This window comes from Pseudorca crassidens, chromosome 7 (assembly GCF_039906515.1).
Source record: "Pseudorca crassidens isolate mPseCra1 chromosome 7, mPseCra1.hap1, whole genome shotgun sequence".
Lineage (NCBI taxonomy): Eukaryota > Metazoa > Chordata > Mammalia > Artiodactyla > Delphinidae > Pseudorca > Pseudorca crassidens.
In genome coordinates, this window is record NC_090302.1 from 101,099,170 (window position 1) to 101,123,795 (window position 24,626).

General features: G+C 42.2%; 2 protein-coding genes across 3 annotated transcripts in view; both read right to left on the minus strand.

The window, feature by feature from the left end:
* The window catches only part of LOC137228130 (tumor necrosis factor receptor superfamily member 10A-like), an 84,523-nt gene extending 81,954 nt beyond the window's left edge, over positions 1-2,569 (minus strand). Inside the window, exon 1 of the mRNA XM_067745154.1 lies at positions 1,983-2,569. Coding sequence (XP_067601255.1) covers positions 1,983-2,153 — 171 coding nt within the window. The 5' untranslated portion in view covers positions 2,154-2,569. The remainder of the gene's footprint in view (positions 1-1,982) is intronic.
* The window catches only part of LOC137228131 (tumor necrosis factor receptor superfamily member 10A-like), a 35,261-nt gene extending 11,135 nt beyond the window's left edge, over positions 1-24,126 (minus strand). For both annotated transcript variants that reach the window (XM_067745158.1, XM_067745157.1), the window contains exon 1: positions 23,797-24,126. In XM_067745158.1, the coding sequence (XP_067601259.1) occupies positions 23,797-23,976 (180 nt within the window). In that variant the 5' untranslated portion in view covers positions 23,977-24,126. The remainder of the gene's footprint in view (positions 1-23,796) is intronic.
* Between the last annotated feature and the right edge of the window lie 500 nt (positions 24,127-24,626).

The following is a 24,626-nucleotide window of genomic DNA, read 5'->3' on the forward strand; positions in this document are numbered from 1 at the left end:
TGTCTTATTTTTATGATGAAATTCACGTCTGCAACTCAATACTTCAGCATTGTCAGTAACTTGAGCTCCATATTTCTTTACAGTTTTTTTCAGTGTTAAGATTTACAAAGAAAGAAATGCACAATTCTTAAGGGTACCATTCAAACAGTTTTTAAAAACACATACACTTGGGAAACCCAAACCCTCTATCTAGATCCTGGAAATTAGCATGACTACAGAACATTCCTTCACACCCCTTTCTAGGTTATCCTAATCTCCTATGTGACTCCAAGAGGAAGCGGCCTTCATCAGATGGAGGAAGGTCTCTTCTGCCCTGATATGAGAGGTTTTAGCATGACAGGGAGGTTAAGAGTTGTCGAATGCTTTTTCTGCATCTGTTAAGCTGTTCATATAGTTTTTCTCCTTCATGGTGTTAGCATAGTGAAAAACACTGACTTATTTTCAGATGTCATTCCTGTGACTAAACCCACTTGGTCATGGCATGTTTTCTTCTTTAAATATTCCTGAATTTAGTTTACTATTTGTTTTGTTAAGGAATTCTGCCTCTGTTTTTAGGAAGGATATTGAAACGTATTAATATTTTTCTTCTTTTCAAATGTTTTTGTCAGGTTTCACTATTAGGGTTATGCTGGGCTTAGAATCTACTGAAGAACTCTTATGTTGTCTGAAAGAATTTGTGTAAGATTTTTGTCAGTTCTTTTACTGTTTGTATTTTTGCCCCCTCCCCTGCTGCCTAATCTGGGGTCTCCTGGTCATCCAGTCTCAGAAATCTCACGGATCTTTGAAAATCTCTACTGGCACTGAGGAATCAAAACCACAGCACTGTGGTGCCCCATTTTTACTTCTTAGACTAGCAAAGAATTAAAGTTTAATGTGGCAAAGGGGTAGGGAAACAGGCACACTTGTGGACTCTCGGTGTGAGGTAAAATCGTAAAGCCTTCTTTTGGAGGCCAGTTTATCCTTATCTAAACAAAAGTGTAAAATTATCTAACCTGCTCACAGCAGTTCCACTTCTAAGGAGCTACCTAACGGACACTGCACATGGCTACACGGATACTTGACAGTGCGTACAGGCACCCAGAGCCATTCATCAAGCCGTGTTCAACATGAATCCTACCTATGATAAACTGATAATTTTAAAAACTAAGTCTATATTTTTTTGTGAATACAAAACGCTATTTCTTTTCTGATTTTTAGTACTAATTTGTACAATGAAAAGTACACATTTTCATGATTCCTGTAACCTTGTTAGGCCCTTAATTTTTTTTTTTTTTTCCTGTGAACATATAAGAAACTTCGAAAAGAGCCTCAAACCACCGGAGAAAGCAGTGGAAGGAGGCACATTTTTTTCCATAGTGAGTTTCTTTAGGATGCACACTGATAGTGGTAAATCGCCCCCAGAGCCTCCAGCTCGCCTCCTAAAGAAGTGGTGAGAATCTGGTCCCAACTGTGGGTTGATTGATGGTTTCTACACAGCACCCATAAATTGCAACAAACAGCAAGCAACGTTAAGGGTTGCTCCCCTTTCAGGGAAAAGGAAATTCAAAGGAGCTTAAGGCAGTGGTGGGGGAAGGCAGGGGCCTACACGGTTAATCGATTTACAAAGGACACGTTTTAAAAGTTAAACGTAGTGCAAAATAAAAAGAGAGAGAGAAAAAGAGTGAGGAGGATCGGAGGAAGGAAAGGGGAAGAGAAAGAAAAGGCGATCTGTCTGTCACTCGCTGATGCTCTCCTGGGACCAATCTGGAGGCCAGACCCTCCAAGGACCCGGAGGCGGAGAGCGGGCTCTTCTCCTTCGGGGCCGCAGGTAGATGTTGCCAGCCCCGGATCCGCACTCCGCCACCCCCTCACCCCCTGTACTTGGGCTTCGCCCGGGTGGGTGCTGCCGGGACATGCCCAGCCGTGTCCCGCCCCCCTCGCCCCCGCCCCTTCCCGGCCACGGAGCGCGCCATCTGGAGCCGGGACTCGCGGCGGGAGCTCACCAACAGCAGGACACCCAGGACGAAGAAGATGAGAACCAAGGGGCCCCGCAGCCGAGGCCTGGGACCGGGGGTGCGCCCTGCCCGGGTGCTCGAGGCGGCCTGTGTGCTCTGTGCCCGCTGCCACGTGCGGTCGCGGGGCGCTCGCTGTCCAGGTCGCCGCGAAGTAGCCATCAGGAATGAAAGTGTGCTTCGTGGGGCGCGGGATCGTCCCTGCCGCCTGTGGGATGCGCGGGGCAGGGCTCTATGGTCTAATGATTCAGCCTGACGCTAGCTTTATATCCTCGGGTTGCGTCACCCGCGGGGGCGAATGAGCTACGCCTTCCGTCGAGTTGACGTAAACATTCACCACTTCTAGCCAATCGCGTGTGGCTCAGGAGAGGAGCCCAGCGACCTTGACGGCACCTCTGTTTCAAAGAGGAAACTGCCTGCTTTGGCGGCTGATGCCCGGGGATGTGCCTTTGGAGGTGGGGACAGGGCACCTCCCACATGCTCTGTTGTGATCCGGGCTGTGAGATTCAGAATCTGCGTTCAAGGCGGGTCCTGACCCTGCCCCTTTGCAGGGCAAATGCCCCACCCGTTCATAAACCCTGAACCACCTGTCTTCTGACTACCGCCTTCTGCCCACTCTCAGCTTCTGCTCCTCCCCGCCCCCCTTCCATTGACCAGGGCCCCAAGGAGGCCAGAGAACAGGGACTCCCAAGAAGGAGACCCCACCCCCACCCCGAGAGTCTGCGGAGCGCCTCCAGCCCCGCTTGGCACAGAGTGGATGCCCTGCACGTATTGTAGGGGTGTGAACTAAGAAACCTTGAATTGTTAGAAAAATGAGTAGACTGCCAGACTCACTTGCACTTTCTGAGATTTAAGTGCTTAGAGAATGAGAGAGACCTGGTGGGATTTTTTGCCCTGGGCCTATTCACGTAATTAATGTTAATGATCAATTTACTATCGAATTACAAATAAGTATTTATTTAAAGGCAAAGGATACACACTATATTTTCCTGTTGTGAACTCTACTTTTTAAGGACCTTAATTATCATTAGCATGGCTGTATAAATTTACTTTCATCACGTTTGTTTTATAAACCTGAAGTTGTACCTGATAGAACATTTGGACCCTGGTGAATACCCCCTCAGGGTTCCCAGCATCTTCCTCTACCCTCTCCCTCACCCTCGTGTCTGGGCCTCTGATATCTGCGGGCTCTTGCCATGGACTCCATGGTGCTGTTCCCAAGCCTGAGTCTGTCCCCCATTCTTCACTGGTGCTGGGCCCTCTATCCTAGGGGGGGTGTGAGCATTTACAACACAATGCAGGTACAAATACTTTGTTAAAAAAAATTTTAAAGTTCCATCAAAGTCTGTTACGGCACCTTTCAGATATAATGATGCAAAATAAAGAGAAAGGAACCTTTATTATGAAAACCTCTTCCACTGAAAGGAATAATCTATTCCCGGTGAGCCTGGTTCAAAGCAGAGTAAGTCATCCTCCTCTTCCCTCTATGCCCTTCCTTTCTTTCCTTCATCATTTTGCTCCACAGGCCTACTTCCTATTAGGATGTTGCAGATTGGGAACAAGGGTCCCTGTCCTTTGCTGCATGGTGGTAGTGGTGGGGTGAAGTGGGGGGGGACCACAACTGGGAGGTGTTCTGGAAGCTGCCCCCTCAGAAGCCTGGTGAGGGCCCAGAAGCCTCGTAGGGAAGTGCTTCTGTATTAGCTGTTTGTCACAGCAATGCCCCCAACCAGACCCTATATTTGATTTTTTTTTTTTTTTTTAATTGCAGACCAGAATACCAACATGTCCACTGGAGACCTCTGGGTTCTAATCATCCCTGAGTCAATAAATCCCTGTGTGACTTGAGGAAAGTTTTTTTAATTAAAAACATTTTTAAAATATTTTACACACTGCCCCTTGACGCCGGTGGCCTGAGGCAGGTCTTCTAGTAACAGTCCAACTAGAGGAAGGGGAGTCTAAGCTGCTCCTGGGGAGGGGAGCTGCCAGAGAGAATCCAAGGCAGACTGGATGGAACTGATGACTCAGGCTGGTGGAGGTCTTGGGTACCCCCCAGCCTCGTCACCTACCATGGCACTGAGAACGAAGAGGAAGCAAGAGACATTCCAACCAGCCAGAGGAAATCCTCCCCAGCCCCTGTGCAAAAGCCCACAGTCATGGAGCTGTCTCTGAGTCTCTTAACTCTCCGTTTGCATACAGTCCTTTTTTCTTTTCTTTTTGCCTTTTGACCCTCTTCACCCATTTCTCCACCCCCGCCAACCCGCCCTCCCCACCTCTGGCAACCATCAATCTGTTCTCTGTATCTGTGAACTTGATTTGGGGGTTTTTTGGGTTTTTTTTTTTTTTAAGATTTTATATGTAAGAAAGATTATATTGTATTCTCTTTCTCTGTCTGGTTTATTTCACTTAGGATAATGCCCTCAAGGCCCATCCATGTTTTCACAAATGGCAGGATTTCATTCTTTTTATGGTTGAATAATAGCACATTGTGTGTATGTCTGTGTGTGTGTGTGTATACATATATATATGCCACAATTTCTTTATCCATTCATCTATTGATGGACACTTAGGTTGTTTCCAGATCTTGGCTATTGTAAATAATGCTGCTATGAACATGGGTGTGTTCCAGTTAGTGTCTTCATTTTTTTCAGATAAATACCCAGAAGTAGAATTGCTGGATCATATGGTAGTTTCATTTTTAATGTTCTGAGGAACCTCCATAATTTTTCATAGTGGCTGCACCAATTTACCATCCTACCAAGAGTGCACAGGGGTTCCCTTTTCTCCGCTGCCTCACCAATACTTGTTATTTCCTGGGTTTTTTTGATAATAGCCATTCTAACAGGTGTGAGGTGATATCTCATTGTGGTTTTGATTTGCATTTCCCTGATGATTAGTGATATTAAACATCTTTTCATGCACCTGCTGGCCATCTGTATGTCTTCTCTGGAAAAATATCTGTTCAGATCTTCTGCCAATTTTTTAATTGGATCGTTTGGTTTATCTTATTGAGTTGTATGAGTTGCTTATATATTTTGGATATCAGCCTTTTATCAGATATACGATTTGCAAACATTTTCTCCCATTCAGGATGTTGCCCTTTTGTTTAGTTGATGGCTTCCTTTGCTGTGCAGAAGCTTTTTAGTTTGATGTAGTCTGACTTGTTTATGTTTGCTTTTGTTGCTTTTCCTTTTGGTGTCAGATTCAAAAAATCATTGCCAGGACCAATGTCAAGGAACTTACTGCCTACGTTTTCTTTCTAGGAGTCTTATGGTTTCAGTTCTTACGTTCAAATCTTTAATCCATTTTGAGTTAATTTTTGTGTATGGGGTAAGATAGCGGTCCAGTTTCGTTCTTTTGCATGTGGCTTTCCAGTTTTCCCAACACCATTTATTGAAGAGACATCCTTTCCCCATTGTATATTCTTGACCCCCTTGGCATAAATTAATTGACCATATATGCATGGGTTTATTTCTGGGCTCTCTATTCTATTCCATTGATCCATGTGTCTGTTTTTATGCCAATACCATACTGTTTAATTACAATAACTTGGAAATATAGTTTGAAATCAGGAAGCAGGATGCCTCTAGCTATGTTCTTCTTTCTTAAGACTGTTTACGCTATTTAGGGTCTTTGGTGGTTCCATACAAATTTAAGATTATTTTATTTATTTAATGTTTATTTTTATTTTTTTTCTTATTACTCATCCATTTTATACACTTCAGTGTATAAAATTTGTCCTTAATTTTTCTTTGTCTTTAATTTTTGCCAATTTGCTTACTATGTGTCTCGGCGTGTTTCTCCTTGGGTTTATCCTGTATGGGAGTCGCTGTGCTTCCTGGACTTGGGCGGCTCTTTCCTTTCCCATGTTAGGGGAGTTTTCGACTATAATCTCTTCAAATATTTCCTCGAGCCCTTTCTCTCTCTCTCCTTCTGGGACCCCTATAATGTGAATGTTGTTGCGTTTAATGTTGTCCCAGAGGTCTCTTAGGCTGCCTTCATTCCTTTTCATTCTTTTTTCTTTATTCTGTTCTGCAGTATTGAATTCCACCCTTCTGTCTTCCAGGTCACTTATCCGTTCTTCTGCCTCCGTTATTCTGCTATTGATTCCTTCTAGTGTATTTTTCATTTCAGTTATTGTATTGTTCATCTCTGTTTGTTTGTTCTTTAATTCTTCTAGGTCTTTTTGAACATTTCTTGCATCTTCTCGATCTTTGCCTCCATTCTTTTTCCAAGGTCCTGGATCATCTTCACTATCATTAATCTGAATTATTTTTCTGTAAGGTCCCCTATCTCCATTACCTTTAGTTGTTTTTCTGGGGTTTTATCTTGTTCCTTCATCTGGTACACAGCCCTCTGCCTTTTCATCTTGTCTATCTTTCTGTGAGTGTGGTTTTTGTTCCACAGGCTGCAGGATTGTAGTTCTTCTTGTTTCTGCTGTCTGCCCTCTGGTGGATGAGGCTGTCTAAGAGGCTTGTGCAAGTTTCCTGATGGGAAGAACTGGTGGTGGGTAGAGCTGGCTGTTGCTGTGGTGGGCAGAGCTCAGTAAAACTTTTATCCACTTGTCTGCTGATGGGTGGGGCTGGGTTCCCTCCCTGTTGGTTGTTTGGCCTGAGGTGACCCAACACTGGAGCCTACCTGGGCTCTTTGGTGGGGCCAATGGCAGACTCTGGGAGGGCTCACACCAAGGAGTATTTCCCAGAACTTCTGCTGCCAGTGTCCTTGTCCCTTGGTGAGCCACAGCTGCCCCCCACCTCTGCAGGAGACCCTCCAACACTAGCAGGTAGGTCTGGTTCAGTCCTATGGGGTCACCGCTCCTTCCCCTGGGCCCTGATATGCACTCTACTTTGTGTGTTCCCTCCAAGAGTGGAGTCTCTGTTTCCCTCAGTCCTGCCGAAGTCCTGCAATCAAATCCCACTAGCCTTCAAAGCCTGATTCTCTAGGAATTTCTCCTCCTGTTGCCAGACCCCCAGGTTGGGAAGCCTGATGTGTGGCTCAGAACCTTCACTCCAGTGGGTGGACTTCTGTGGTATAAGTGTTCTCCAGTTTGTGAGTCACCCACCCAGCAGTTATGGGATTTGATTTTATTCTGATAGTGCCCCTCCTACCATCTCATTGTGGCTTTTCCTTTGCCTTTGCATGTGGGGTATCTTTTCTGGTGAGATACAGTGTCTTCCTGGCGATGACTGTTCAGCAGTTAGTTGTGATTCTGGTGTTCTCGAAAGAGGGAGTGAGAGCATGTCCTTCTACTCTGCCATCTTCCTTACCTCAAGTGTCAAGATCATTTTTTTCTATTTCTGTGAAAAATGCGATTGAAATTTTGATAGGGATTGCATTGAATCTGTAGATTGTTTTGGGTATATGAACATTTTAACAATATTGATTCATCAATTCCATGAACATTTACTATTTTTCTGTTTATTTGTATCTTCTTCAATGTCTTGTAGTTTTCAATATACAGATCTTTCACTTCCTTTGTTAAATTTATTCCTAGGAATATTATTCTTTTTGATGCAATTGTAAATGACATTATTTCCTTAATTTCACTTTCTGAGGGTTTATTATTAGTGTAAAGAAATACAATAGATATTTATATCAATAAAGATAACTTCATTGAATTCATTTATTAGTTCTAAGAGTTTTTGATGGAGTCTTGAGGGTTTTCTATATATAATATCATGTTCTCTGAGAATAGTGACAGTTTTACTTCTTACTTTCCTATTTTTTTAACATCTTTATTGGAGTATAATTGCTTTACAATGGTGTGTTATTTTCTGCTTTAAAACAAAGTGAATCAGCTATACATATACTTATATCCCCATATCTCCTCCCTCTTGCATCTCCCTTTATTTCCTATTTGGATGCCTTTTATCTCTTTTTCTTGCCTAAGTCCTCTGGCTAGTACTATGTGGATAAAAGCTGTGAGAGTGGGTATCCTTGTCTTATTCCTGATCTTAGAGGAAGAGTTTTCAGATTCTTGTGAATTATACCACGCAGAGAACTTCCAGATAAGGAAGACACATCTAGATCAGCAAAGGGTAACTACTGCCCTTTAGTTACAATCAAAAAACATTACACAACATTCAAATACCACTCGGCTGCTCTCAGACCTCTCTTGTGAGTGAACTATGCTTTCAAAAGCCCAGTCATATGTGCAGCCCTCCCCTTTTGGGGAAGGACACAGAGAGGAAGCCACAAGAGTGAATCTGCTTTTCAGGAGGGCAGTAGTTGTGACACTCATTACTCTTTCTCCCAGGACAGACTTGACTCGGATGGGTGACCTCATGTGTCACCCCATCACCTCTTTTGGGCATCTTTTCATGGACAGATTCCTCCCTGTCCTTAGCTTAAGTCAAGAGCCAACCAGGACAATGCTGGAGAGAGATTTCTTATAGGAACATTTATGTATTATCTGATTGTTGCAATAATGGGACATTTATTTTCTACAATATGTACACACAAATTTTGATGAGACTTATTTGAGAACTGTTGCTAACAACATTCCTGTTCATCTTATATTCCCAAAAGAGAGAAGGAGAAAATTAAATGCATGGTGAGTGTTGAAGGGGTTTTAGGTTCTCCATGAGGAAGGTGACCTAGGATCCTCCAGAACTTCTTCTGCCTGGATTATTGGCCAGCTAGAAGAATCAGAACCACGCAAGTGTAGAGGCCACCTCACTGGAGCCAGTGGGCATGAGTTCACCCACCGCCCCCTACCTCTGGCCCTTTTGGGCCTGCCTGGTGGTCAGGGTCTGAACAGCCTTTGTGGGTGCTGTAGGAGCACTTCTGAGTGCTCTGGCCTCAGAGGAAATCTCATGACGTTCCTGCGTATGCTGAGTGTCACCATCACTAGGCCCCCTAGTGACTGCGTGACACAGGGAGTATGTGGAGAGAGAAGGAGTCTGGTTGGAGATTTAGTGGACGGAGGATGCAACTAATAGAAACAAAGAGTGGCATCCTATCCCTTTGTCCACATAATGTAACCCAGTCAGGGGGTGACATCCTATCACCTTGGCATTTTCTTGGTGAGAAGGAAGTCAGATTCTGTCCATACCCTCAGGTGGGATTACACAGGGCTGGACTCATTGGTGGTCATCTCAGGGTGTGTCTGCCTCATGGATTATTTTAAAATCAGAAGAAAATTTAACGTAAAAGTAACCTAGTAATGGATCATTAAAACATGTACAAGACAAGGTACAAGAATAGAAAGGGTTCCAAACCCTAAAGCACAAGTTTGATGAGCTGGTTGTTTTCCTAATGTACACTGAAATACTGGATATATATTGTGCCTGACTTTCAAAATGAAATAAGAATCCTGCATGTTCTCCCTTAAACATACCTTTGGATATTGTTAAAGATCCCACCTGTTGGCAGTACTGCAATATTCTACATTCTAAATGGCAGTAAGGTAGATTAGGACTTGGGCCCATATGACAGAGAAAAGTAAGCAGATATAGATGGAAGATGTTAAGCGTAAAGTTAATGATCAGGTATATAAGTGAATATTTTTTTCCTCTAAATTGATACACTAATTTCAGTACACTTCTTTTCTTTGAATAAGGGAAGTTAGAATAACCATAATGGTAGTAATGACTGAACAACTCACAAGACAGCAGTGGGTGCAGGAAGGGATTTTCCCAGGGAAACCTCAGGAGCCAGGAGATGTAGGTCCCTGCTTGCTGCTGCAAACCAGGGATGGAGGTGAGCTTTGTCTGGGCCATTTCCCTTCCAGGGAACTTCCCACCCTGTGGTGAGGACATTCCCTCCCTAAGGATGCCCTGATCCCTCTCAAGGTGTGAATACTTTGCCAGGGTCTGTCCTCATCCACCTGCAGGGCCCTGGAGAGCTCTGTGCAGACCTGCCGCTTCCCAGCCCCAGCATGACCCTCTGCCTCCTCAACCCCAGTCCTGCGCCTGACCTTTCTCCAGCATGGGGATAAACGAGTGCACGGAATCAATTGTGAGGAACCCTGACCATAGCTCCCCCAAAATCTCCAGACCAAAATGAACAAGCTGTTGGTAGGAACCAAAATAGTGCACGTGTGTGTGTGTGTGTGCATGCATATGTGCATGTGTGCACGTATGTGTGTGTGTGTGTGTGTGTGTGTGTAGAGGAAAAAAATACCTCTATATCTTAACTCAATATTCCACTTCTTCTAGGAAGTTACCTTAAGAACATGATCAAGAATCTAACTGAAGATATATTTTCAAATATATTCACAAGTTCTTGGCTATCAGGATGCTGGTGATTGATTGAGCATTGGGGGAGGGGATGGTTGCAGGGCTCCAACATAGCAATGGACACTTGCCATCTTGGGAATGCAGGGTATCTTCCTCACCTTCAGAGGTGACAGAAGGTTTATTGTCTGCGTTGGGGTGGGGAAGTTGGGGCAAAGGTGAAATGCAAGAGAAAAGGTACAAGGCTGGAGAATGGGAATGCCCTATAGTAAGAGGACACGTAGTACTGGTTTGGAGCAAAAGGGAAGGAGAAAGGGGGATAACTGAGCAGGAGCAGATTGTGGAGGAGGGGAGAGATGGTACTCGAGGACTATGGAAGAGTAAAACAGCAGGTTGTGGTTTCCGTGTCTTCAGGGTGAGGCTGAGGTACCAATGGGCAGGGGCAGAAGGGCAGCCTCTGGGTGTGGGGGATGCAGCTGTGTACTCAGCACCTTGGTTCTGGGAAGGGGACAGAGGTGGGACCATGAAGCCTTCCAGAAACTCTAAGTGAGAAGGAGAGCTAGGGCCTAAAGTCCAGGGGAGAAGAATTGGGTCTCTGTGAGGTTGCAGGGCTGAGCCACTGGGCCCACTGATGAGGATGCAGAAAGGCCAGTGGGGACAGAAAGGGAAGGTGGCCCAGGAGCTGCAGGAGGGTGAGGGGTCACAGAATGACCCCAGCAAGCAGGGCCCCACCCCCCCTTCCCAGCAGCTCTGTCAGAGCCGGTCTGCACCTCAAGGGAGTCCAGCAGGCCCAGGTGTGGCCCAGAGACATCACCTGGGGAGGCTGTGGGGAAGCCAGGCCAGGCTGGGGTCCCTCTCCCAGGGGAAGGGCAGGGAGGAGAAGGAGGGAGGAGGGGCTGGACTCTAGTTCCCCAGGAACCTGGCGCCTGGAAATCCAGAGTCAGAGCAGGAGACACACTCATGTAAGGTGAGACTGAGGCATAAAGGGTAGAAGGAAGGAGCCGGTCACACAGCAAGAAAACACACCCCTGCACCTGGGTCACTCAGCACTGCTCCAGAGGAGAGCAGGAGGATGGGGGAGAAAAATACACACACTTATTTTTATTTAAAATTACATATTTTGGTCATGGATTCATAAATATGTAAATATTTTGTAGCTGATGGCCTTTCTTGTATTGTTTGATATTATTGACAAACTCTTCAAAGGGATTATCAACTGCTTCCCTTTCAAGGACAAGAGATAAACCAGGGACACTGTGATTTCCTAAATCAATTCTTCCACTCCCATGCACGTGCAGGGGCTATCTGCCCTGTGTTCTTTTGTCCTGTCTTCAAGTTCATTGATCCTTTCTTCTACCTGTCAAATGTGTGGTTAAACACCTCTAGTGCGGATTTCTCACTTCAGCTATTTGACTTTTCAGCCCTACAATTTCGTTTTGGTTCCTTTTGATATTTTTTTAATGGACACATTCCCTACAGTAATCCTCACTTCTTAAGTGTCCGCTCCAGCTTTGACAGCTGTATGCAGCTGAGTAGTTATCACCCAATCAAGACACAGAACATTCCCAGCACTCCACACAGCTCCCTTCTGCCCCTTCCAGTCCTTTCTCACCCACCCCGTCAGGAGACAGGCACTCCATCCCAGGCTATATGTGACTCAAGTGAAGAATATACATGAGGGCACTTTGGAAAATAGAAGTAAAGGTTATTCCACAAATGCAAAGGTGCTTTGATCAGTAATAATGTACCATATCAATAGTCTAAATAAGGGAATGAAAGCATCTGATAGTCTCTATGGAAGGTGGAAAGATATTTGGTAAAATTAAGCACCAATTTTGATTTTTTGAAACCATCTCAAAATCGGAGGCTGCATCCACAATGATAAGAATTTCTACATGAACCCAAGACCCAACCTCATTCTTTTTTTTTTTTTTTTTTTTTGCGGTACGCAGGGCTCCCACCGCCGCAGCCCCTCCCATCATGGAGCACAGGCTCCGGAAGCGCAGGCTCAGCGGCCATGGCTCACGGGCCCAGCTGCTCCGCGGCATGCGGGATCCTCCCAGACCGGGGCACAAACCCGCGCCCCCCACATCGGCAGGTGGACTCCCAACCACTGTGCCACCAGGGAAGTCCCAACCTCATTCTTTTAAAAAAAATTTAATTTAATTTTTACTGAAGTACAGTTGATTTACAATGTTGTGTTAATTTCTGCTGTACAGCAAAGTGATTCAGTTATTCATATATATATTTTTTAATATTCTTTTCCATTATGGTTTATCATAGGATATTGAACATAGTTCTCTGTGCTATACAGTATGACCTTTTATCCCCAACCTTGTTCTTAATGGTTAAATACTAAGGGCCTCTCCAAGAGAGTCCATTCAATATGAAAACACCTGCTTTTTCTAAGGATAGTTGAACATTATTCTGAAAACTCTAGCCTATGAAGCATGTTGTGAAAAAAAAAATGAGGCAGATTCTTGGATGGAGCAGGTAAAACAGTCGTTATTTTAGATATGATTGTAGAGTTTAAAACTGAATCAGAAAATTTATGACAAGAGGGTCCAACTTACAAAATGCTTAAAATACAAAGAGAACAGCCTTGACCAGAAAATGTAATAATTTATGTGAAGAAAAGCATAAATCTTAATTGAGTTATAATACAGTTGAACCTTGAACAACACAGATTTCAACTTTGTGAATCCACCTATATGTGGATTTTCAAAACATATACAGTCAGCTCTCCATATTTGCACATTTTGAAATTTCTATCTGTAGTTGGTTGAATCCACAGATGTAAAACCCATGGGTATGGACGGCTGCCTTTACCATGCCATTTTATATCAGGGACTTGGGCATCTGCAGACTTAGGCATATGTGGGAACTCCTGGAACCAATTTCCTGCAGGAACCGAGGGACGACTGTACTTGACTTGACATTCTATCTTCATAAGAAATATGTTGAATATTGACAATATCTAAATTCTTACTAGATTATTTTTTAATTTTAAGATAAATTTAATAAAAACTTCAATGATTTTTTGGGGGGGAGTGGAGGAAATCTTGTGAAACAATTCTAAATTCTGCCTGGGTAAAATTATAAGTTTTAAAAAAGTAAGGAAAAGGTATTTGCTCTGTTACATACTAAAATATATTAGAAAATTTCATTGGGAAGAGCATATTACATAGTATAATGTCTTGCATGTAAAAATATACAGCTGTACATATGCATATGCATATATACATGGCATATACATAAAGATTCTGGCAAACAATCACAAGAAATTCCCTCTCCTAGTTACTTGAAATAAAAAGAGCCAGGGGGCTGGGAAAAGAGTGAAAGAGGTCTCACTATTGTCTGAGAACCTTTCTGTACTATTTAAATTTTCTCACTTTGAACGTGTATTGACCTCTTTTTAAAAATATCAAAGTAGTTAATCAGGATGGAGGGATAACTGACCTTTTAAATGTTTCTTTCTTTTTTTTTTTTACATTCACGTTATTAAGTTAAAATGTGTACTGAGCAAGAAATGAGCAAAAAGGAACTGTCTAGGCAGAAAGAGACCAATGTCTGTATAAACATTTGAACTGTGATCAAGGACAGACCAAAAGCAGAGAGAAATAGGAGAATCCATTGCTAAATGGGGTTGGAAGAACCAGAAAGTGACTCAGAACAATTCAGGGAATACATCATATCAATCACAAAATAAATTCCATTTAGGTTATAGCTACACGCTAAAAAAAATAAAAATTCTCTACAAGATTAGAGAACTTCATCTTATATGGGGTCTCCCTAAGCTTATAAGCAATTAAAAAGTGTTGTATCTACAAATTTCACTAGTTAAAAATGAAAATTTCTGTACACTAAAATATTAGACTAAATAAAATGATAACAAAAAATTAGGAACTTATTGTCTGTATGTGAGAAAATGCGCAGGCATGATAGCTTGTCTTCTTAGAAAGACTCTAAGCAGAAAAGACCAAAATCATAAACAAAAATAATGAAAATAAAGAAATGCAAGTTTAAACCGATTTTTTTGTAGTTAGCAAAAATGAAAAAAGGCCCACAACATAAGATCAAAACTACTGAACTATATGAACCACAACCGGATGTACACGTGACCACGTGAGTGTGTGTATGCAGGTCTACGGTAAAAATATACTTTTGCAGGTTGACCCAGATTCTATTCTTCTAGAAAGCCACCCTATTTACATGATCAGAAAAATATATATGGATTTATTTTCACATATATTCAACGTAATAATAATTTTGAAAAAAATCAAAAATTCTTAGTGTTATGCAGATTATTACTAAATTATGTAACAGCCACACAGTGGAATACTATGCAGCCTTTATTTAATCGTTCAACAAACATGGGAGTACCCACTCTGTGCCTGCCTGTTTTAGGTTTTAGGAATATAGCTAGTGAAAAGAAGACAGATAATAAGTAGCATAACATCTCACAGAGCTGCTGGTCTACCATAGCCGGGAGCAGGTTCCTTTCCCCTCCGTGACCCTGATCTCCCTCCTTCACCCCTTCCCCATGGCACAGGAGACCTGACCAGCATCGGCTTTTCCCTGTTTCTACCATGGTCATGGGCAAGCAGAAGGGCTAGGGCACCACAAGGCCCAGCACACACTCATCAGCACACACTCTGTTGTTTTTCTACTTTCAATTTCATTACTTTCTGCTCTAATCTGTATTATTTCCTTCCTCTGCTTACTTTACCTTTAGTTTGCTCTTCATTTTTCAGTGTCTTACAGTACAATATTAGGTTATTGATTTGAGATCTTTCTTCTTCCTTTAAAGTAGTCATTTACAGCTATAAATTTCTTTCTAAGTTTTCAGCTACTTTAGCTATATCCCGTAAGTTTTGGTATGCTGTATCTTCAATCTCATTCATCTCAAAATATCTTCCAATTTCCTTTTTGATGTCTTCTTTGACTAGCTGGTTATTTGGGAGTGTGGTTTAATTTTTACATAGCTGTGAACTTCCCCAATTTCTTCCTGTTATTGATTTCTAACTTCATTCCATTGTGGTGGGAGGGTATACTTTCTATTATCTCTCTCCTTTTAAATTTATTGATATTTGTTCTATGAGCTCACATATGGTCTAATCTGGAGAATGTTCCATGTGCACTTGAAAAGAATGTGTATTTTGTTGTGGTTGACTAAAGTACTCTATAGATGTCTGCTAGGTCTAGTTGGTTTATAGTATTGTGCAAGTCTACTATTTCCTTGTTGATCTTTTTTTTTTTTTTTTTTTTTTGCCACACCATGCAGTGTGTGGGATCTTAGTTCCCCGACAAGGGATCGAACCTGTGCCCCTCGCAGTAGAAGCTCGGAGTTTTAACCACTGGACCACCAGGGAAGTCCCCATTATGAATTCTTATAGATTAAGGAAATTGCACTTCTAAGTGTGCTTTGTATTCTGAGTATTTTTTTCTAATTTGTTTTTAACTTTGTCATGATTTCTTCCATGCAGCTTTCTTCTTAATTTTTATATAGTTGACTTTAGGCAAGTTTTATAGTTTCTTGTCATACTGAAGAAGCCTTTCCCCTCTCCGAACTTGTAAGAATTTTTTTCTCATATTTTTGCAGTACTTTTTTGTTTCATATATTACAATTAATTCATTGATCCATCTAGTCTTAATTTTCTAATATAAGAAGAGCATAAGGAAGACACTATTATTTTTCAGAAGTCATCCTAGTTGCTCCATCACCATTATTGAATAGTCACTTTTTTATCATTGATAGGAAGTGTCATCATCATAACACATTATTAAGGAAAGGTTTTGAAAGTTGGTTTTTTTAGAGTATCTTTCATTACTGATAAGTATGAATTAGATGAGAATGACAGATAGATCCTGCAGGGAAGAGTGAGGTCACCTGAAGGAGGAGAGCCTGGAGGTGAAAGTCAAGCCTTGGGACATGGGCTCCCAGGTCGTGACAGCTCCTGCAAGTCTTCAGCTCAGTTCCTGGAGAATACCTTTGCATTCCAGAGCACAGAACCCCCTTTCTTTGGGTCACCATTTGACTCTTCACAGCGTAAATTTTTTCCTATTGTTTTTTTGCCGGGGCAGATGGCATGAGCTTTATCTGAAGGCTTTTCCCTCCTTATTGTATTACTTCTGTGCCTCTTTGTGTCTTCCATTGACTGGCAGCTCGTTGAGGACAGGGATTAGGACTTTCTTCTCTCAGTTCTAGAGACCCAGGTGGTGTTGTCCAATACAGTAATCATTAGGCCCATGTGGGGATGGAGCACTTCAAATAGCTTCTCTGAATCAAGGTGTGTTGCAAGTGAAAAATACACTCTGAATTTCAAAGACAGTCTTTTAAAAAAAAAAAAAAGGATCCCAATGTTTTAGATTTCTTATATTTTCCATCTCTTTGTTGAAGTTCTCACTGTGTTCATTCATTCTCCCCAGTTCGGCAAGCTTCTTTGTGACCATTACTTTGAACTCTTTATCAAGGAACTTACTTATCTCCATTTCATTAAGCGTTTTTCCTAAGGTTTTATCTTATTTTGTCATTTGGAACAGATTTCTTTGTTTCTCCATTTCGCTTGACTCTCTGTGTTTGTTTCTATACAGTAGATGAAACAACCATCTCTCTCCCAGTCTTGAAGAAGTAGCCTTGTGTAGGCAATGAATTTTTTGTTCAGTCCTCCCCCAGCTCTTAGTCATCTCTCAAACTTTTGGGATTGCTGAAGCAGCCTATTATATTTTTTAAGTGTTCCCAGTAGTTGAGCATGTGCCAAGACGTGTCCTATCCCAAAGGAGAAGATCTCAATGCCTAGATTCAGGATGACTGGAAGCCAGCCACACATGCACAAAGAAAATTACGGGCTAATATCCTTGATGAACATAGATGCCAAAATCTTCAACAAAATATTAGAAAACTGAATTCAACAATACCTTAAAAGGACCATGCAACATGATCAAGTGGGATTTATTGTAAGGATGCAAACTATGGTTCAAAATCCACAAATCAGTCAATGTGACACACCACATTAACAAGATGAAGAATAAAAATGATATGATCATCTCAATAGATGCAGAAAAAGCATCTGACAAAATTCAACATTGATTTATGATAAAACTCTCAACAAAGCAGATATAGAGGGAATAGACCTCAACATAATAAAGGCCATATCTGACAAGGCCACAGCAAACATCATATTCAATGGTGGAAAGCTAAAATTACCTCTTCTAAGATCAGGAACAAGATAAGGACACTCACTCTTGTCACTTTTATTTAACATAGTATTGGAAGTCCCAGCCAGAATGATTAGGTAAGAAAAAGGAATAAAAGACATCCAAAATGGAAAGGAGTAAGTAAAATTGTCACATGTCACAGATGACATGATATTATGTATAGAAAATCCTAAAAATGCCATCAAAAAAACTCTTAGAACTAATCAATGAATTCAGTAAAGTTACAGGATACAAAATCAACATGAAAACATCTGGTTGCATTTCTTTACACTAATAAAAAACCAGCAGAAAGAGAAATTAAGAAAACAATCTAATTTACAATTGCATCTAAAAAAGAAAATTCCTATGAATACATTTAACCAAGGAGGTCAAAGGCCTGTATATTGAAAACTACATTGAAGAAGACACAAATAAATGGAAAGATAGTCCATGCCCATGGATTTAAAGAATCAATACTGTTAAAATGTTCATACACCTAAAACAATCTATAGATTCAATGCAATCTCTATCAAAATTTCAATGACATTTTTCACAGAAATAGAGCAAAGAATTAAAATTTGTACTGAACCACAAAAGACCCTGAATAGCCAAAGTAATCTTAAGAAAGGAAAGCAAAGCTGGAGGCATCTTGCTTCCTGATTTCAAACTATATTATAAAGCTATTTCAATTAAACAGTATGGTATTGGCATAAAAACAGACACATAAATCAGTGGAATAGAATAGAGAGCCCCAAAATAAACCCATGCACATATGGTCAATTAACTTATGCCACGAGAGCCAAGAATATACAATGGGAAAGGACATTCTCTTCAGTAAATGGTGTTGGGAAAACTGGACAGCAACATGCACAAGAATGGAACTGGACCACTATCTTATACCATACACACAATCAACCCAAAATGGATTAAAGAGTTGAACATAAGAACTGAAACCATAAAACTCCTAGAAAAAAACATAGACAGTAAGCAACTTGACACTGATCCTGGCAATGATTTTTTGAATCTGACACCAAAAGCAAAAGCAACAAAAGCAAACATAAAAAAGTGGGACTACAAAGCTTCTGCACAGCAAAGGGAACTGTTAACAAAATGAAAAGGCAACATATTGAATGCGAGAAAACATTTGTAAATCATGTATCTTATAAACAGGTAATATTCAAAATATATAAGGAGCTCATACAACTCAATAGCAAAAATCCCCCAAACAATCCCATTTAAAAATTAGCAGAAGTTCTGAATAGACATTTTTCCAAAGACATACAGATAGCCAATAGGTACATAAAAATATGGTCAACATCATTAATCATCAGGGAAATGCAAATCAAAACCACAATGAGATATTGCCTCACACCTGTTAGAATGGCTATTATCAAAAAGACAAAAAAAGAATAAGCGTTGGGGAGGATGTGAAGAAAAGGGGACCCTTGTGTACTGTTGGTGGGAATGCAAATTTGTGCAACCACCATAGAAAACAGTATGCAGATTTCTCAAAGAGTTAAAAATATAACTACTATATGATTCTGCAATTTCACCTCTGTGTATTTATCCAAAGAAAATGAAAACGCTAACTAAAAAAGATATAAGCACCCCATGTTCACTGCAGTATTATTTACAATACTCAAGAAATGGACACAACTGAAGTGTCCATTGATGGGTGAATGTATAAAGAAATTGTGGTATATATATATATATATATATATATATATATATATATATATATATATAAACACAGTGGAATATTATTCCGCCACAAAAATTTAAATCTCTCCATGCATGACAACGTGGGTGGACCTTGAGGGCATTATGCTTGGTGAAAAAGTCAGACAAAGAAAAATACCATATGATCTCTCTTATATGCAGAATCTAAAAAAAAAAATTAAAAAAAAAGCTCATAGATACAGAGAACAGATTGATGGTTGCAACAGGTGGGGTAGGAGTGCAGGATGGGTGAAATGGATGAACTGTTTTGTATGGTTTTGGTTTTCAGTTTAAATAAATTGAATAATATTTTTTATTTAAAAAATTAAATAAATTAAAGACCCTATCTACAAACATAGTCTTATTCTGAGCTACTGTCGGTTAGGATTTAAACATATGAATTTGGTGGTGGAGGAGCACAATTCAGCCCATAACAGGCACGTAGGAAAAATACAAAATCATCTAACATACATGTAAATAAGTAAATAAAATAAAAAGGAAGTTGACAACCTGTCCTCAAAAATAGTCTGTCAATTTCCCACTAAATATCAAGGAGTCACAGAAAAAGATGAAACAGCAATTCAGGATAGGATCTCTGTGCAATAAATGATATCATAGAGACAACTGGAGAAATATGAATGGGGTCTGAGGATTAGCTGATAGTACCCTTTGGATGTTAATTTTCTGATTCTGAAGGCTGCATTTAACTATGGGGGTAGAATGTTCTGGTTTGTTGGAAACCCCCACCGAAGCATTAAGGGGTGATATGCATTCTGTCATTGACTTGTTCTCAGATGGTTCAAGGAAATATGTTTAGTACGGTTTTTGCAATTTTCTGTAATTTGAGAGTGTTTTAAGTCAGGATGTTAAATTTTAAAAAGAAGAAGATTGAACCAAAAACAAGTTATGTGGAGCCCAGTTTGACTGGCTGGATCCAAATAAGACAAAATGCAGCCCTCTGACACCTAAAATTCTTTGAAGAACTTAGAGACAGCTGTGCTAATGTGTGTCCCTCTAGTCCTCCCTTTTCCAGGCTGGGCCTCCTCTGAGTTTAGGTAATGGCTGCGTCCTCTTTTTCTGCTCACACAATCCTATTGCCTCCTATGCTCCCGGACTTGCATGCTATGACCTGCTAGATTCACTTAGTTCTAGCAGGTGTTCTCTGCAAATGAATACAGTTGGTTATTTCTTCCTTTCCGATCTTTATGCCTTTCTCCTCTGACTTAGAGCAATGTCCAGAACCTGAGTAGAATCATCTTGTATCTGTTTTGCTAAGTAGTATTTTTCAAGGAATTTGTCCATTTTATTCAAGTTGTCAAATTTATCAGCATAAAATTATTATTCATAAGATCCCCTTATCCTTTTCATGGCTGCAGAGTTTGTAATAATATCCCATCGTTACTTCTTTATATTGGGTTTTTTTTTTTTGCTTTTTTTCTTTTAAAATTTGGTTTATTGATTTTATTTTATTCATTTTGTTGATTATTTCAAAGAATCAATGCTTGGTTTGTCAATTCCTTTAACTATTTGTATTCTATCTCATTGATTTCTACTCATATTATTATTTCCTTCTTATTCTTTTGAGTTTAATTTGCACTTATTTTATGGTGATTAATGCGGATCTTCCAGTCACTGATTTTATTTTATTTTTTAAAATTTTACTCCCTATTTCTCCCAACCCCCTCTTCTTTTAACAGAAGGAAGGTCTTTAATTGCAAACTACACAGTTTACTCTAAGCACTGCTTTAGCAGTCTTCCACAAATTTCCATGTGGTATGTATTCAGTATTATTTATTTTGAAATTAAAAAAAATTCTCTTTTGATTTCATCTAAGAACCATGAATGCTTTGGAGGTATGTTGCTTTAAACTCAAATTTTGGAGTTTTTTTTTCTAGAGATCATTCTTGACTAGTAATGTAATTTCACTGAAGTCAGAGAACAGAGTCTATACGATTTCATTGCTTTTAAACTTATTTAGACTTTTTAAAATTGTCCAGAATGTGGTCTATGTTGATGAAAGTACCACGTTCGTCAAAAAAGAATGAGACTTCATTAGATGTTGCAGTGTGCTCTCTGAATGTCAATTAAGTCAAGGTGGTTGATAGGTTTTTTTTTGTTCTTTTTTTTTAAGTTTGTTTTTAATTTGGTCGTGCCGCAGGGCTTCCGGCATCTTAGTTCCCCAACCAGGGAGTGAACAGGTGCCCTCTGCGGTGAAAGCAGAGTCCTAACCACCGGACTGCGGGGCAATTCCCATGGTGGTTGATAGTGTTACTACCCTTTCTCATTTTCATTAAAGGGTGATATGATAGTCCTTTAATTTCATCAGTTTTTGCCTTATGTATTGATATTTTAAAGCTCTACTATTAGGCACATAATATTTATGATTAAGATGTCTTCCTGATGAATTGACACTTTTAACACTACAAATGGTGCCTTTTTAAAAATCTTTGGTAACATCAAGTGAAAACTTGAAATTGACTCCATGGTGCCTTTGGACCTGGGCAATCCCTCAACAGGACATTCAGTTACCTCTGTTCTGTTCCCAACCTGCCAGTCATATTTCCCACCATAAATACCCCCAGAACAGGACAAGGACATCATACCAGCATTAGTGCAGGCATCTTAGAACCCATGTGCGTTCAGGGGAGGCACGTCTGGAGCTTGCTGAGCAGCCCTGTGCAGGGACAGTTCCGGCCACAGGGAGCTGAGGCAGAGACACAAAGACCCCCCCGCACCCCCATAAACACCACCAAGGTCACCAAGGTGAAAAGAGCCTGGAGGGGCTGCAAGACAGAGGTGACAATGCTACTGGTGGCAGGGACACTGGTGGACATGGGGTGAAAAGTCCACACGGACAGGATCACAGACAAGAACGAAGTCAAAGTAAAAGGGGGAGGGGGTGGGCGAGGAGGAGGCTTCCTAGTGTGTAATCCCCACTGCACCCTGTTTGAGGGACCCGGGTGTGGTGGAGATCTGAGGCTTTGCCGACCCACAGACCTGTGTGTCTGTGGGGGCGGGGGGTGTGTGTGTGTGAGAGAGAGACAGAGACAGAGACAGAGGAGGGAGACAGGAGGGCTGCACTGGAGCAGCAGCGTGGGACAAAAGAGAGAAGGTAAGGAGGGGACTTCCTTGGCAGGCCAGTGGTTATGACTCCCCGCTTCCACTGCAGGAGTCAAGGGTTCGATCCCTGGTTAGGAAACTAAGATCCCACATGCTGCCAGCATGGCAAAAAAAAAAAAAAAAAAAAGAGGGAGGAAATGAGAAGGAAGGAGGAGATGTGGAAGTGTGTTAAGTTGAGCCCTGTGTAGACTCTACTGACCCTGCTCTGCCCAGAGATGAATCATGAGCAGGGATTTCCCTCTCCTGCTTCCCGCCCCCGTCGCTTCCTGCCCTCCCCCCCCCCCGCCCCCCCCTTAGACTGCAAAACAGTCTAGTTTGATCTTCACTCTCTCTTTTTCCTGATAAGAGTCAACCAAACAAACACTACTCTTTGCTTGACGAGACAAACACACCCTAAAGCTACACCGTTACTCTTTTTTTTTTTAAAGATTCTTTAAATTCTCTAGTGCTTTACAATTTTCAAACGTTTCACACACGTGTGATTTCATATAATCCCATAACAACACTTCTTTTCCCCTTATCCCTATATTGCCCCTCCCTGATTCCCTCTCCCTACTGGTAACCACCAGGTTGTTCTCTATATGCGTGAGTCTGGTTCTTTTTTGTTTTATTCACTAGTTTGTTGTATTTTTCAGATTCCACATATAGGTAATATCATTCAGTGTTTGTCCTTTACTCTTAACCTGAGCAGCTGTGACATAGTGCGTCAGACTTGTTCTCAAAGTCTTCTTGTGGTCTGAGGTCTGTTTCTTCTGAGATTTTTGTGGGTTTGGATGGTTGTTGTATAGGTAAAAAGACAAGCTACGATAACGCTAAAGCCTTCCGCCTCCTAGCTCAGGGCAGCCATTAAATAGTTTTTCCAGGATGCACACCTTACCTGTTTCGATCTCAAAATGGAAATAAAAATAAAAGCTTCACACCCTTTCCTCCTAAACTAAAGACAGAGCCCCTGGGGTTAGCTGTATGATTACTGGTGGTTTACCCTGTAAGCCCTGTATGTTGCTGTGGAAGAAAGTGCCCGGAAGGAATTTGGCAAATTGCTCACAGCAGCCAAGAACGGGTGCTGAATGCAACGGAGGATGGGAAAGCTACTTATCTGTAAAGATCAATGGGAAGAATAGATGCAATGAGCATGTTTTAGAATTTAAACAGAGGCATAAAAGGGGGGAGGGGGAGGGGAGGGGAGGGAGGGGGACGGGAGGGGAGGGGGAAGGGGGAGGGGAGGGAGGAAGCTGGGAAGGAAAGGAAAGGAGAGGGAGGAGAGAGGGGGTGCGAAGCGGAGTAAGGTAATGAGGGGGAAGGGCTGGGCCATATCAAGGCTTGCTAAGGAGTTTTCAACTCTTCTCTCTGGAATTTACTTCGGGGGCAGCCAGACAAGCCTAGGAATGCGGGCTTTTCTCCCTCTGGGCCCGGTCGGTCCTGCCGGGTCATGACTCTGCTCCTTCTCCCGACTCTGCCCACTGCTGGTCCCGCTCAGACAACCCGGGCCGCAGGTGACTCGGGCAGGCACCCCACCGTGTCCCCACGTCCCGCCCACCCCCGTTCCCGGCCGCCAAGCGCGCCTTCCGGAGCCAGGATCCGCGATAGGGACTCACCGACTGCAGGACACCCAAAAGGACGAAGATGAGAGCCCTGGGGCCCCGGAACGGAGGCCTGGGACTAGGAACCGAGGCCCGGGAGCCCGAGGCGGCCGGCGCGGTACGTCCCCGCTGCCTCGTGCGGTCGGGGAGCGCTCGCTGTTCAGGTCGCCTCGAGGGGACAGCCGGCAGCGCCATCAGGGATCGAGAGTGTCTTTTGCTGAACGCGAGAAAGTCCGCTTCTGATTGCTAGTTGCTGGAAGTCTGCGGGATACCGCGGTTCCGAAGCACAGCTCTCGCGGGTTTGGGGTGAATGAGGAGAGCTGGTGGCCCCGCCTAGTCTTACGCGGGTATTGCGCAATCAGTGCCGGGCGAATAAGAAGCTCCTTCTTCCTCTGAACTGGACAAAAGACGGAGTTGGCGTTAAAAACCCTTCCTGAAGCGGGTCCCTTACCAGGGCCAACGACGCTCCCGAGATACCGCTCTGGGCTTCTCACTACAGCCTTCTGCCCACTCTCAGCTTCTGCTCCTTCCACCCTTATTGGCAGGGTGGGTGCATGAATATCACTGCCTTCAGAGTCACTTTGCAGCTCTGTCCCGGTGCTAAGCTTCTGAGCCAGAGGCTTGATCTTAGCGTCTCAGTAACCAGGTGCTTGGCTGGAGCAGACACTCAATGAACACGTGGGTGGACAGAATGAAGGTCGCAGAGGCAGCAAGCGGTGGATCTGAATTCAGGTCACCATTAGGCTCCCGAACTCCCCCGTCACCACCTTGCACGTTCCCGTAATTCCAGGTCTGTCATCTGACTTTCGCACTCAGGACTTCATGCCATCTCTTCTTAACCCTGC